Source organism: Ciona intestinalis, chromosome 3 (genome assembly GCF_000224145.3).
Source record: "Ciona intestinalis chromosome 3, KH, whole genome shotgun sequence".
NCBI lineage: Eukaryota > Metazoa > Chordata > Ascidiacea > Phlebobranchia > Cionidae > Ciona > Ciona intestinalis.
The window spans coordinates 2,829,838-2,845,198 of record NC_020168.2 but is presented as its reverse complement, the minus strand read 5'-3'; the positions used below and the strand labels follow the sequence as shown (position 1 = coordinate 2,845,198).

The following is a 15,361-nucleotide window of genomic DNA, read 5'->3' as shown; positions in this document are numbered from 1 at the left end:
AACGTAACCACGTGTGGTATATCACTGAAAACTGCGATGACCGTCAGCGTGTTTGGGCTTGCAGCAGACGCGTGCAAGTATTGTGTATGGTAATTTAAAAAACGGTGTATTGAGGTGATAGCAATTGGTTAACGTCATCAGCAGCATGTTTGAGGGTCAATTTAGTTTTTGAGTGGTTTTACTTTGAGACAATCAGTTTTACAGGATATCCCATTTTTGACAACACGTTTTTGGTAAAGGATATAACGCGATCTAATGTGTTTGCGTATTCTGTCAGACGAAGGTTTAGGCTATTCAGTTCTGGTTCTTTATAAGCTTCCTGCATTGGTGTGGTGTAATGAAATATTCATGCACCCCATTGTGTTTCGGTGAACGCAACCACTGCGCACTACAAAGTGTCTATCCTTAGTCGATACAGCGCACGTATTCCTGTGGTGCTGTATACGAATATTTAAACATAAAAAAATCTCGACAATTTAGTGGCCACCGATGCTAAAGGTTAAATAATTATTTTTAATGTTAACACAGCCGGTATAGCATACAGTATTTTATTAAATCGTTTTGAATCCTGATAAAGTGTAGCCATGGTGGATGCAATAGACGGAAGTTTAGGTTTGAACAAGATAACAGCTACAGAATTCGCAAAGCTTTGGAAAAGTTTCGATATAAACCGTGAGTACAACAACAGTAATACGATTACTCTGAGATGTATTTGTCGCTTAATTTATAATTCTTTTATTATAAAAATTTTATTTTCGCAGAAAGTGGTTACATGGAAGGCAACGAACTCAATTCTTTTTTCTATGATCTTGCCAAGGATTTACTTAAGAAGGTGTTTAGACAATAAATATATATCTACTTTATAGGACCGTTTATTAAATAATGACCAAGTCGCGTCTAACTTTACTTGCTTTCTTATGATTTGTCGAGCTTTTGCCACTTTTGTTTTGCTGGAGTGCTCAGTAAACTTTTTCATATTTTGTATCCATTCAGGAGCCTAGTGAAGATGAGCACAATAGTGTAAAAACTCTCTTTATGGCAGTATACGATAAGGCAAAGGACGGTAGAATATCGATGAATGAGGTAACTACTCATGGGTTTTTTCTTTTGCAATATTTATTAATTCTCCCGCAAATAAAATTCGTAGCTTGCAAAAATGCTGTTACCTGAAGATGAAGAATTCCTTTTGTTTTTCCGACGGCGAATTCCATTGAATTCAAGCGTCACATTTATGCAGGTAAAGTTATATATATACAATTCATTAGACCGTTATGTAGTTTGCCGCGCGTTTTGTTATGACATTGGTGATTGATACCCATTTGTTACACCTATCGCCTGCTTTTAGTATTCTATAACTCATAAACCTTCGTCTTCCTTGCCCAGCGCATCATGCAATATTGATATCCTAAGTGCAGCGGTGACTATTGGGTGTGGTTGACATTAAATGAAAGGGAATTGTTCAGCAAAGAGCAAACATTACACGTTTGATGATTTTGATTATTGTTCTTAATTAATTGTAGTTATATTGTGGTACTGGGGCAAGATGGGCCGTGGAATGATGGTATGTTTTTCTGCAGTATTTAACAGCTTAGGCATCAAACTGTTTTCGTTTACCCAACAAGCAGAAATTCTATATTTGTAATGTTGTTTACTGTGTCCGAACCAACTGGCAAACGAGTCTGGCGAATATTAATGTATTGAATCTCTCGATGTTTTAATTAACTCGTCGAACATGTCGTTTTTCGATATATTGATTAATCCTCCATGAAAGAGATCATTGTAAATTTGTTTTGTTTTCTATATTGTATTCTTTGCCTTTCAGATTTGGAGGCGATATGACAAAAACCGTAGTGGGTTCCTAAACAAAGCTGAACTTCGGGTAAGGAATCAGTTTTTTAATGAGTTTTGCTATACATGAAATTATCGTAATTGTATGAATTTAATGTTCGATGTGTTGGAAACGTTTCTATCGCTTTCCTGCATTAAAATATCCAACGCGGGAATATTTTGTGTTTAAACATCAGCCAGTATTGCGCGTCGTGTGTGAGTGATGCTCAAATAAATATTTGATGAATTGATTCGTCGCCTTCAGATGTGTCGCACAATATCGATAACTGTCACGACACTCGTGCCCTATTACAATACTAGCGTAATATTATTGTTCTTGCGCCATCTTTTTTTGAATTCGTGGAAAGAAACATCGCTTTAAGATGAGATTTTGAAGTTGTTTACTGTATGAGAAGTTGTCTGTCTATTTACATCCTTACAAATGAACCATTACTCGACAAACATTAGACAAATCTAAAAAACACGTGCCGACAATTAGGTGTTGGAAGCTTTTACGATTTATAGCATTTGTTTCCGTTTATGTTGCAAAATACCTTCACTTTTAAACAATAACTATGTATACGTATGCTTTTTCAGAATTTCGTATCAGATTATATAACTGCCTCCGGGTGTGAATCCGTAACAGCTGATCAAGTTGACGAATACACTTCATCTATTGTGAGTTACATATTTTGAGTCTGTGATATAGTAGGGTGAGGAAAGACGAGACACCTTTAGAACATTATATCCAAAAATTCGTGTTTTAAATAAATAACAACGGTTTATGGAAGTCGTGAGGATACAGTTTTATATTTCTTTAAATGTTCTTTGTTTTCCACCAAATGGGACGTAAAACTGAATGAAAAGGTGTCCTATCTTCCCCCAGCACCCTACTATATTAAAGATCATAAACCAATTGGCGCAAAGTAATTATACAGTCAAATTAGAAAACCTTTTAAATGAATTAATTTCTGCTCTCTAATTGGAAGATGGGATCGATAATGCAACGCTATATATGGAAGTATAATCAATTTTTATAATGAAAAAAAAATCAAGCTTTTTTTCTCTGCAGATGGCCTTGTTTGATCTCAACAGCGACGGTCTTCTAACTTTACAAGATATGGCCAGGCTTGTAAACGTATCTAAGAATTTTCTTCTACAATTTCGAATCGAGGTGAAAAATTATTAGAGTCGGGTGGGGGAAGATGGGACGCCTTCACATTCTCTTTACTCGACCCATTTGGTTGTAAACAAAGAACATTTAAAGAATTATAAACATTATTCTCACGACTCCCATACACCGTTGTTAATTGTTTAAAACACGATCAGGATATTCAGTATTATGTCCTAAGCGGTCCTATCTTACCCCATATAGTAATATACTAAATTGCTGTTTATTAAAGTAAAATATTTCAATATTGCTTTTGACGTCGATCCGTGGCTAAGTCTAAACTTTTTTTTTTATTCCAGGACGGCTCCGCGGAACAAAGAAAACAAGATTTTGAGAAAATTTTCCAACATTATGACCAGGTGCAATGGCTTGGACCTACCGGTTTTACTGTTCATCATGAATTGTTTTATATTATATTCATATAGAGTTATACTTTGCAACAGGAATTGTTAAGAAATATTGTAACGAACTTGTCATAACACAGAGCGTTTATTTAGGGTTCTAGAATGTGGTCTACGACGTATATAGCACACTAACGTATCGTCCCTCCTCTTACTAAATAGTTTTTATATGTTCTATATAGAGCAACACCGGTGCACTGGAAGGAGTAGAAGTTGATGGTTTCGTTAAAGACATGATGGAAACCATTAGGGTATGTTGCATTAATTGATGGGCTATTTAAATACATTCCGCTAATGTCTTCGTATACGCATTTTTAGTGTTATATATATTACTTCGATGGACTAAGAAATAGATTTTGCAGTATTTATTTCACAACTTCTTGTATAGTAGGGTGGGGGGAGATGAAACACCTTTGTCACTTAATATCGTGAGCATACGGTTTTAAAATATTTTGAATGTACCTTGTTTACCAAATGGAACGAGAAAATAGAATGAAAAGGTGTCGCATCTTCCCCCATCCTACTATATATATTGTAAGCCTACAAAGATCCTATATATGTAACTGTACATTCCTTGGTGTGTTTTTTTTTATAATTCGTGAGTTTTAACAATGTTTTATCGTAATCAGGTAGTTGTAGCATTTTTCTACAGTTACCAGATACTCACTTTACAGGGTCCCCTTACTGCAAGTGAGCTCGATGACGTCAAAGCATCTGTACTGAACCATTGTGACGTAAATGGAGATGGAAAAATTCAAAAGTCCGAACTCGCAGTCTGTTTGTCAGTTCATATTTGAAAGCTGCGAATGTTTACACAACTACATTTTGTGGCGGCGTGTTTAAAATTGTAAACAAAAACATCCATAGGTTGTATTTTGCTGATCGTCCATGTTGCTTGTCTTGAATAGTTTTATCGCATGTTATTGTGGTTCGTTTTTTTATCGTGGTTTCGGCTTATTTAAAAGTGCAGATTAATAAACGCACAAACAGCGTGTGAACTCCAAATACACCCACTTAAACGAATAAATGCGTTTCGAAACGTATGGTGTACTCGTGTTGCAACGACTATGGGTGGTGAGTCCGTGTGGCTTAAAGCTGTTGCAAAACGTAGTCAGGGAATGACTGTGTCGGTGATGGAGTTACACTAGTCAAATATCAAATGCAATCAGTTAATTAAGGGTTACGTGCATTTTCGACCTATCGCTTCTGACTGGGAAGTAATCGTAAATTACTTACTAATAAAGCAAGAACCAGACGAACGGCATTTGACTGAAAAATACCTATTTAATATACCCATTACGTGCCCAACAACTGTTCGGCGAAAGTGATACAGTACTGTGGGGGAAGATAGGACACCTTTAGCACGTAATATCCAAATATACTAATCGTGTTTTAAACAAATAACAACGGTCTATGGAAGTCGTGAAGATACGGTTTTAAAAATCTTTGAATTTTCTTTGTTTTCTACCTAATGGAATGAGAAAACAGACAAAAAAGGTGTCCCATCTTCCCCCACTCTACTATATATTTAAGCAAGTCTCTGAAGTGACAACGAAGTGATTGAGCTGTTTGTTTCATGAATGGTAATTATCCGCACAGCATGATGTCTGACGTAATCAGACACAGCCATGCCAACGGTGTAGATAAAATAAAACTCTCTGAAACAGAGCAAATGGCCTATATTCAATAGGTCTCACAGTGTATTTATTCCGACCTTCTGCCATATTTTATGTTGTTTTAGTTCGATGCGCGGCGACTTCGCATGCGCAATACCCCACTTCCTAAATCCAACAGTAGGAACAAATATATCACGACACCAGTATTTACAGTATCGAAATTGTCTTGTTTCATAAAAAAAGAGGTTGCTACAATAGATTTTTAAGATATACCTGTGGCAAACAGTTAGTTGAATTTATATTTTAGAAATAATATGCACTTCCTTCCTAACAAAAGGGGCTGTATATACCAATACTTCAGCACAACGACGAGGGTTATGAACATGTAACGTCTATAGGTAGCCTACATATCGCGCCCGAATGACACGAGATATTTACAACATTTAGCAGTGAGTCACATGAAACGGAAACGACGTATGAGATAATAGAAGTGATTTATTAAAACATATACGAAAATGCATAGACCGAGGTCTTAATCGACAAAGCAACTGTATCTCCGTCTTTGTCAATCAGTTTATTACGAAACGTGCCTATTCATTAGAGCCCAGTTCTCTTGTATCTAGTTTATGCGTCTGCAAAAAACTTGCATGTCATCATCAGAGTCGTACAAACACCGAGTAGTCCAACTGCCGTCTATGTGTGTCCAAAATAGAGCAAAAGTGGTGACTTTGACAATGGGTTTAAACGAACTTGTTAAGTTTTGTTTGTGTTCTCCTATTGTGGGAAGGTGTAAAACAGCTTCTATTTACCTTACCAAACATTTTTTAGAAAAAATGTATAAATATAGCCGCATTAAATGACTAAAATGTCGCAAATCAACCGCTTCTAATTCTAATTTTTGACTTTTTTTGACACAGAAAACAAATAACACATGTTTTTTACATTTTTCAACCTTTAAATTTGTTTTTAGGCCCAAGTTTTTCTGTAATTTACCGAAAAACAGACATTTTCCCTATACCTACTGTGTTATTTTGGACCCAAATTGCCGTTCAATTTGTGTTTTACGTAACAATGGGTTGGACTACTCGGTATTTCTATAGCTCTGGTCATCATAAATACCTAAACATCGATGATGTCATTTGCCTGTTATTGTTTTATAAAACTTTAAACATTAATTTAATATTACAGCGGTAATTTGTTATATTTACTTAACACATAATGAGCAAAGAAGATATAAGCGACAACGAAGTAGATGAAGAGCTTAATGAGATTAACAACAACCTGTCAAATCTAAATGTTCCAAAGATTCCTGCAAAGTATGTACGACCTGTCAGTCCTGTCGCAACAAGGCGATGGAAAATTGTGAGTTAAAAGTAGTTTTTGATGAAGTTCATTTAAATAATATACTCTTTGCTTAATTGGTTACAAAACTATGCAGTTTGTGATACATCAAGTTTGTTCATTTTCAAGGAAAGTTAACATAAAACATAAATTTTAAGACACCTGCACTTATGTTGACAGCCAAAACCAGAAACTGCCATAATTATTGCTCTGTCATCTCGTGCCTTGTTTGACATGACTGAAGAAAGGAAAATATACAGTGAACAAGGCCTCTCGAGCTACCTTAAGCACATGATCAGTCGTGAAAATGAACCATTAAAACCTGGAAGTGCCTTCCCATTCGTCCAGGTAATTTTTCCTTAAAATTAAATATGAACTAAAAAACTTATTTTATGGGTTATGTTGGTTCAAATAAACCCCTTTCATACATGTGAATATATTAGATTAATAAAACATGAATGAATGTAACTTACTTTACTCTCGTGTGGCCTGCAACGACAGTCGTTATCACACAGGTTTAACATCTAGTGCCAGCTTATGAGTTACCACGTATGTTACTTTGTGGGTGAATATTTTTTTGATTTTTTTATGCCAATGACCTGAGAAGTAAACATCTCGTGAATAAAATCTGATGTGTTTAAAACTATGAATAAAATTACCCAAATAATTATTCAGTCAACAAGTAGCCCAACCAGTTTTATTGCGAATCAAAATCTAGTCTGATTATGTAATTACAAAAATAGCTTCCCACAGGCAACAGCTTAAAAAAAATCAGTCATCCCCACATGGAAGAAAATAAATGCTTAGGCTAGTTCTCGGTCATCAGCATGTATTAATAATATTCTTTACCAAACATCGACATTTTTTGGTTCAATTTTAACTAACAATTAAAAATATGATTATTTTACGACCTAGGCATTGACTTGCATTAACCTGAGATTGCTTGAACTTGACCCAAATGAAAAGCATTTGTTTGATGTTGTGTTAATGAGCAATAACTCTGCACAAATTGGTGTTGCCTTGATCAATTCCATCAACTATCATGGTGAGTTGTTCACGACATATCGACATGCACATGTGACATGTCTAAACTACATTGGCACAATTATTTTGGTTAGTGCACCAACTTTAGGCAAGGCGATTTTGGTTAGAGGCTTAATGCTGCTACCATTAGTGCAGTAAAAATCAGATTACCACCCATCTCAAGGGCAGCGAATAGTTAGGAGGTGCAGTCAACCAGTCATGGTTGATTTGTTCTAGCGTACAGATTGCATAGCTTGCACAGCCACACTGTCTCAGTTCAACTCCAGAAAAACAGTAAGGATTCCAGAACAATATGCCGAAAACCCAAAGTTTAAACAATTTTAAGCTAAACAAAACAGGGAGAACAGCCAAGTATTAAACAGCTTGTCTGCCAGCCCGCACAGCAACTGGAAGGGCTTATATAGCGTAAAACATGTGCACGAATAGGGTGTAACGGTCACCCACTTTCTCCAAAACAATATTTCCTTTTTTTATGAATAAGTGTGTTTTAACAACTGTTCTTTTACCGTTACTACCTGTCTTTTCGCTTTTGTAAACTCTCCCGTTCTTCATTAACGTGACGGAAAAGACAAAATAAATTTTATTTTATCATTCTTTACGAAGACGGAAAGTTATATTTTACACCACCAAGGCAAACTCTCAGCATTGTTATAATTATTACGCAAGTGTCTCCACGCTACAAAAATTGTTATAACCATTGCATTTGGTTTATGCAAGCATTGTTATGTCACAGAATACAGCACATACCAGGCTGCGTCAGCTGTTATCATTACAAAATCCAGCCATTTAATATTTCATTAAATCTGTGCTCAAAGCACAGTCAAACACTACATATAAAGAGTGTATGAAATCATAGATGGAACGTGTTGTAATAGTTACTATGACAGTCAGACTGTTGTTATCCTGCCAGTGCTGCCACATGGGTATAAAAAAGGTAGGCAGCTTTATTGTAGACTGTAGAAATTTACTAATTTCTGGTTTGAGTTCACTTATTATTACTCATTTTATTTCAACAATAAATATTCTGATGACCAACTTGAATAAACTATAATACATTTTAAGCACAGGTAATATGAGTTTCAATATTCAAAACATTAAAAGAAACTACTATATAAACTAAAGTATTTTACCTTTTTTTTAGCTCTTACTATTGAAAGGATATGCTTGACAGCGGGCAAAAGTGTCACCGGTTACTTGGCTGCTTATGGAACTGATTTATATTTATCTGCTGACTCTGATAATGTTGTGGAAGCTTTAAATGAAGGTGGGAGCTTAAAGTTAAACTATGTGTTCTGAATGTAAACCGTATGTTTTTTTGGTCAGTGGTATTAACATTAAATATTTAATTTTTTTTTTGGCTATGGAAGGTGAAATAGGTTTATTAATTCGTTACACATGTAATTGGTTTCAGGAATTGCAGCTGCTACTGTATTTTCTGGGGATGGTGCTGTCCAATCAAGTTGTGAACAACTTCGGATTGCCTTTGATGGAGATGCAGTTTTATTCTCAGACGAATCTGAAATTATTGCCAAAGAACATGGTCTCACAAAGTTCTTTGAAAATGAAGCAGAAAAGGTAAATGCTCAAAGTATATGAATGTTCACTTATTACACTTCAATATATTTTCCTTGTAGTAAACAGGTGTACCCAATGTTTTTCTCTAAGCCTAAATTATATCATATCTATACATACTTCCTTTTTCACTACACGTTCACTTATTTTTTAACAAAATTGTATTTTATTTACTTTAGGCGGATCAGCCTCTTGAAATAGGCCCTTTACAAAAGTTTGCTATGGTTCTTGGTGATGTGAAAAAGAAGTTCACAGATCGTGGTATAATTGAAAACTGCCCGATAAGGACTTACCTTGTTACTGCAAGAAGTGCTGCCAGCTCTGGCCTACGTGCACTCAGGGTGGGTAACTAGGTAATGAAACGTAACATGGTTGTTTTGTTTACCATGTTAACACAATTCAATAGTTCATGAGTTCCACTGTTCTCTCTATAAATTCTAATGTTGTGCAGTAAGGTGTAATGTTTTACTTTCATATGAAAATAGGAAATCTAATAGTCATTTTCAAGACCATTACTTCTGTACATTATTAAACTGTTTGCGTTTACCAGTGCTTAAGATAACACAAATGTGTATTGAGTATAGTAGAATACTAACAAACCAATCATTCATAAGCTACAATAGGGTAAGAGTTTTTAATAGATCATAACACTACTAGTACACTACACCTATAAATAGATTATGGTATAAAATTGATATGTTGCATTTTTGCCGAAGTTGTTCAATGGTGATGAAATAGACACAGAACAAAGTACATCTCAAATTAAACTCCAGACTACAGTCAATATTAGTTTTCAATTGTAATAACAAATTTAATCCATTTTCAGACGCTGCGATTGTGGGGATTAGATATTGATGAAGCTTTGTTCTTGGCTGGTGCTCCAAAAGGGCCAATCTTGGAAAAAATTAAACCACATTTATTTTTTGATGATCAAAAGCGTAATGTTGATAGTGGTCTTGAATACGGGGTTAAAGCTGCTCATGTGCCTTATGGAATCGCACAGAAACATACTGGAAAGTAGTGTTTCGATTCCAAGCATGTTTCAGTCTACTTGATTTTACAGCAATGTTGATGTATGCAATGTGTGTAATTTGTGATGCACTTGATTTTACATTTAATTTTAATCACATTCCAAGCAATGTTCCTTTTTATAGCTTTTTCCATTTTTCGTAAGGTATATAATTATATTACAAATCAAAGTGTGGTTAGTATAATTAATAAAAAAATTGAATTTTTCCTAAGGTATATAATCGTATTACAAATCAAAGTAGTGCTCAGTATGTAATAATTTAAAAAATATCGAACTTGGATTGTTGTTCAATTTTGGTTGAAAGTAGTTTTTATACTTGTCCCATTGCGATACTTTTATAACTTGGACGGGTATCACTGTTTTATATGGAGTTGTACTGCTTATGATTTTAGAACTAAACATAATACTGCACTTTTTATGTAACGACACTGCCATGTGCTTTCAAATGGTATTTAAGTATTTACAGCTATGTATTTTATTGTAATATATATATTATATCCCTATTATTCTTGTCAAGAGCTGCAAATGATGTGTTTTTGTGCAACAGATTTTAGTTTGCTTCCACCGATCATTCATGTTTGGTTTCCCTGACTGCATTATGCATATGTATTCAGTATATTAACAAATATATATAATAAGATATTATTTGCTTAACATATTCTTAAAACCTGCACCTGCAATAAAGTAAGTCAATAAAAAAACTCTCACACAAAAGTTTTATTTAAATTAAAAGATTAAGATGAATAAAGTTGAAACAGAAATAGGGAGATATGAGTGAAATAATGTTTGATATTCAATAGTTCATAAATAAGATGTGTCAGTTTTCAGTAAAATAAACATGTATACAGGTCAATGATGGTGATTTCAGTAAAATAAAGCATTAAAAAGATTGACAAAATGATATTTTTTGATGAAATTGAAACTATAGTACCTAACCCCATTACAAGTTTCCCTTTGCACAAAATATGAAGCTTAAAACAAAGCAGCTGCACATGCACATCAATGCTTCTGTTCCCCTTTCAGAAGAGCCTTTAATGCACATCCAAGCTCGTAAGTGTTAACTTCATCGTTAAAGCTTGTTCCATTCCAAGACTGTTCTTTTAAAGCAGACATTAGTTCTTCATTTTCTGACCATTCTTTCACAGCCCTAGCTACTGCATCAATCAATGCAGTCTTCTTTTCTTCAGTGTTTAAAGATATCTTGGGGATGAGACAGCAAGCAATCACATCACGTACTGCTTTTATGTATGGAGGAGGTGGTGGAGGTGGAGATGGTGAATGCATCTTTCTTCCTTCTTCTCCTTGACGCATGATCTGTTGTCTTTTCACTAAAATTGGATTCACGGCAGATTCAACAGGTTTTAACTTACTTGGCCGATCAGGTATCCTCATATTACGTACATGCGAAGAGTGAAGGGCAATTGTATCTTGCATGTTTGCCTTGTTGGACATGAACACAGGTGACTGAAGTAGAGTGTCTGGAACCTCTTCATTTAACCAAGGATGCTGAACTAGGTCTTCAATACTCATGCGTTCATGGGGATCAACACAGAGAAGTTTACGAACAATGTCTTTGGCTGGTTCAGAAACCCTTTCCCACTCTCGCTCTGGAAAATTATAGGTTCCATTCATAATTTTACGCCTCATGCTGCGGTCTATTGCTCGACGAGAAGAAGGGTGCTCAGAGTAAAATGGGGGATAACCGCACAGTAAGATATAAATGATAACTCCTAAAGACCACATGTCACAGCTTTTATCATAAGTATAAGGTGACGATACAGATACACTAGATCGCTCTCTTCTGTGTCGTCGTTGCGCTTCCAGAACTTGTGGTGAAACGTAATAGGGTGTAAACTGTGGGGTCATCAAGTCACCATTATCAAGTTTTGCAAAGCCAAAGTCACATAGCTTAATGGGTGACTCATCAGATGAGTCTTTATAAAGCAGATTCTCTGGTTTTAAGTCTCTGTGAGCGATATTTAAACTATGTAGATGCTGTACTGCAAGCGCTATCTGCATGGTAGTGGCTGCTGCATGCCGCTCAGTAAAGCCATGTTGCTTGCTGATGCGAAAGAAGAGTTCTCCTCCATCCATCAATTCTAACACAAGCAACAAACGTGACTGGGATTCGGATTCACCAGGAAACTGAAGCTCATTGCGATAAACTTCATACAAATTAACTACATGTGGATGGCCACTACACATCCAATGCATCTGGATTTCCTGCTGGGCTTTTGGCCGATCGACAACAACCTTAATCGCGTATTTATCACCAGTGCTGCGTTTTGTTGCCACACGAACTGGGCCAGAAATACCTGTTCCTAGTTTTTGGTTCCAATCAACGTCATATTCGTCAGTAATAGATGTTGTTTTTGGCTCCAGTTTCATATCAACATTCATTGTGATACGGTTAATAATAAATTAAAACTATCTGTTCAAAGAAATACAACTGTTCATAAAACAAAATCTTGCTTTACGTACAATGCACCCATAAATCATACAATATATATGTCGAGGAAAAAATTGAAGAAAACAAACATAGGCAACATGGTTCAGTACATTTCTATACACTACAAATTTTACAGTTTACACTGTCAAAACACTTTTAACTAGTACAAAAGTTTAAGTGGTCAGTTGTCATTGTTAATCGCCGCATGAGACCACAATGAGACGACTATCCCTCCCGTTAACGAAAGAAAAAGGTAAAGTGTAAGAAAAAGGCAAGACAAAGGCGATCTCTCACCTTTGTGCACGTAATTTGTGTACCTGTGCAGTGTGCATTTACAGAACTTCATTATGAGTCTATGACTAGAGAATAATGTGTGTTGCATTAGATTTCTTTTTTATTATATGTGTATGGTATCGCGTGTTTAAAATGATGTATCACAGGTACTGTTTATTTGTAGAGAGGATATTGCGTCGCAGTTGTTATACACCCTTATGACAAAATTGTGTGACTAAAACTTACTAAACGTATTGGATACAAATAATAAAGATGCTGCAACGTCGTGGTTGGCTCGGAGGACCAAAGCCACCCAAAAATCCGCATTCTTTGGAACATCTCAAGTACGCATCTGTTTTTTTGTTAATTTTCTGAATATTTATTTTAATCTTTTAAATGCATTTTTTATTTAAGCATTTTTTGAATAATTGTTAACCTTTTAAACGCACCTAACTAACCCATAAAACTACCAACCTCTAACACTTTCCACCAGCCTAATCTGTAATGTACCAGAGAACTTTTCACTGGTTCCAATGTTTTAAATGTGTATTGGTGTTTGTAAAGAGATATTGTAGTATTGTCTGTTGGTTATTGATGTTTGGTACTGGTATTAAATCATGTATTATGTATGATGCTCTTACAGTACCTGTATAGTCTTAGTCTAATAATCATGAACCTATCTAAATAGTTGGTTAATCGTGGCACTGTCTATGGTGCTTATCTGTGGTCGAAAATCGAAATATTTTTGTTAAATAGTCGAATATTAAGACACGTCACACTGTCAGGTTAACATAATTAAATTGTGCTAATTAAAAAAAGCACAAATGGCACAAAATTAAAAATAAATCATACTATGCTATTGCATTTATTTTAGGCAAGAGCCAAATTTTTATAAGCCTGTTTAAATTATTATTTTAATAAATTTCAGATACCTTCATCATGTTTTGACCAAAAATCAGACTGTAACAGAAAGTAACAAATCTTTAATTGTTGAAGCTCTTCGATCGATGGCAGAAATCCTGATCTGGGGAGATCAAAATGATAGTTCAGTATTTGAGTAAGCAACGTTTATACCATAATGCTGTGGTTGTACATCTTGAACTATTTGTCTCTGTCTCTGTTTCTACATTATGTAAAGAACCTGTAGGCTATTTATATTTCTTCAGTACAAAATTTTACTGCTCATGCATTCGTAAGTGTTAACAAAAGTCCAAAGTTCTGCTCTTTTTAATATATATTTGTTTTACTAGCTACTTAATATTTATTCTCTTCACAAAACAATATATATATAAATTATATATTATTGATATTGATCATTCAGATTTGTAGTAATTAAAGCTATGCTATATTTTATTATCCTGGTCAGTTTACATAATGTGCATTGGTTATTTTAAATCCTATAGTTTTATATACAATTTTCACAGGTTTTACTTGGAAAAGAATATGTTCCTGTTTTTTCTGAACATTCTGGAGCAAAATTCTGGCAACTATGTGTGTGTGCAACTACTTCAAACCCTAAATATACTTTTTGAAAATCTTCAGCATGAAACTTCTTTGTGTAAGTAGTTCTATATGCATGTTACATTTAAAGGCAATGTTTGATTGATTATAAACTAAATAATAGCATTAAAAGAATCAAGTCTAATATATATACATTATACATGTTTGGATCTTTTCAGGATTGTAAAAGTTGTAAATCCGGACGGTGATCGTTTAATTTTATAGAAAATCTGGACATATTATGTTTTACGTGCGTCTGTCACCCAAGCTACCAAATCTTGTTATAAAGCGTATTACTAACCATCACCACATAGAAACGGTTGTTAAAGCTGCGATCTAATGTTTTATGTTCGTTGCGTGTTCGTAATTATCAGCTAACGAATTCGATCAAGCAACAAACATTGCCGTGCTGCAATTTGGTCATTGTGCGCTTAATTGTTTCGTCTTATTGCAACATAAATATTAACTATGACATTTCATTACGTAACAATTGGGAGGAATGTGCCCACTGCCCAACGAACCACGAGATCGAAACATCATGTATGAGCGTCACATTTTTACGCTCTGCGCCGGCATAGGAAATAAAGGAAGACGCATGTGGTAGCATACAATTTAACACATAACAAGCGAAGCAATCATTGTGAATTTATTCTCGTGAAAAATGACGTAATGAAACTCTGGTTCTCGTGCGGTGCCAACAAAGATGTTTTTTGGCTTCTGTCCAAGCTTGGCCGGAAAGATACTTTGTAATAATATATTACAATTTGCGTTGGTACCAATTTACTGAGCGTCGCTCCTCGCTCTTATATTTGCACCAATTAAAATTCACATAAACGCAATATACATGCATTCAAAGTTTAAACTATTCTTGGTTGCTGGCTCAAAATATGTAGGGATTTATCAAAGGCATTATGACGTAATCATCGTTACATTTTTAATCCACGATGAACGTGCGTAAAACTTATCAGTTGTTTCTGCCGATTTGATACGTCGTTGTAATAAATGTAATATCATTTTAAATTCACCGCATAAAGGTTTCTTGTGACATGATTTGTGTCAAATTAGTATAGTGGGTGTTAGGAAAATGCATTTTTAAAAATATTTGCACAAACCGTTCCATCATTTAGCTATCGCGGT

The 15,361-nt window shown here is 35.0% G+C and overlaps 5 protein-coding genes across 5 annotated transcripts in view; 3 read left to right on the top strand and 2 right to left on the bottom strand.

The window, feature by feature from the left end:
• The first annotated feature begins 507 nt into the window (after positions 1-507).
• Positions 508-4,397, top strand: LOC100177639 (secretagogin-like). The gene is made up of 10 exons (XM_002127105.4): positions 508-672; positions 762-832; positions 994-1,083; positions 1,148-1,237; positions 1,823-1,879; positions 2,425-2,505; positions 2,900-3,001; positions 3,298-3,357; positions 3,582-3,650; positions 4,074-4,397. Exons 1-10 carry the CDS (start codon positions 585-587, stop codon positions 4,194-4,196), a joined length of 831 nt encoding a protein of 276 aa, XP_002127141.1. The 5' UTR covers positions 508-584; the 3' UTR covers positions 4,197-4,397.
• Positions 4,398-6,166: 1,769 nt separating this feature from the next.
• LOC100185509 (cytosolic 5'-nucleotidase 1A) lies at positions 6,167-10,710 on the top strand. The gene is made up of 7 exons (XM_002127149.4): positions 6,167-6,377; positions 6,537-6,704; positions 7,272-7,401; positions 8,542-8,664; positions 8,812-8,975; positions 9,152-9,313; positions 9,799-10,710. Exons 1-7 carry the CDS (start codon positions 6,234-6,236, stop codon positions 9,991-9,993), a joined length of 1,086 nt encoding a protein of 361 aa, XP_002127185.1. The 5' UTR covers positions 6,167-6,233; the 3' UTR covers positions 9,994-10,710.
• Positions 10,700-12,439, bottom strand: LOC113473991 (MAP kinase-activated protein kinase 5-like). The gene has a single exon (XM_018811139.2). It carries the CDS (start codon positions 12,400-12,402, stop codon positions 11,002-11,004), a length of 1,401 nt encoding a protein of 466 aa, XP_018666684.1. The 5' UTR covers positions 12,403-12,439; the 3' UTR covers positions 10,700-11,001.
• A 450-nt stretch (positions 12,440-12,889) lies between these two features.
• LOC113474125 (protein CLEC16A-like) lies at positions 12,890-14,310 on the top strand. The gene is made up of 3 exons (XM_026833830.1): positions 12,890-13,068; positions 13,653-13,781; positions 14,149-14,310. The coding sequence occupies exons 1-3, from the start codon at positions 12,998-13,000 to the stop codon at positions 14,288-14,290; spliced, it is 342 nt and encodes a 113-aa protein (XP_026689631.1). The 5' UTR covers positions 12,890-12,997; the 3' UTR covers positions 14,291-14,310.
• Positions 14,311-15,049: 739 nt separating this feature from the next.
• LOC100177625 (MAP kinase-activated protein kinase 5) overlaps positions 15,050-15,361 on the bottom strand; it is a 1,843-nt gene continuing 1,531 nt past the window's right edge. Inside the window, exon 2 of the mRNA XM_026833661.1 lies at positions 15,050-15,099. Coding sequence (XP_026689462.1) covers positions 15,050-15,099 — 50 coding nt within the window. The remainder of the gene's footprint in view (positions 15,100-15,361) is intronic.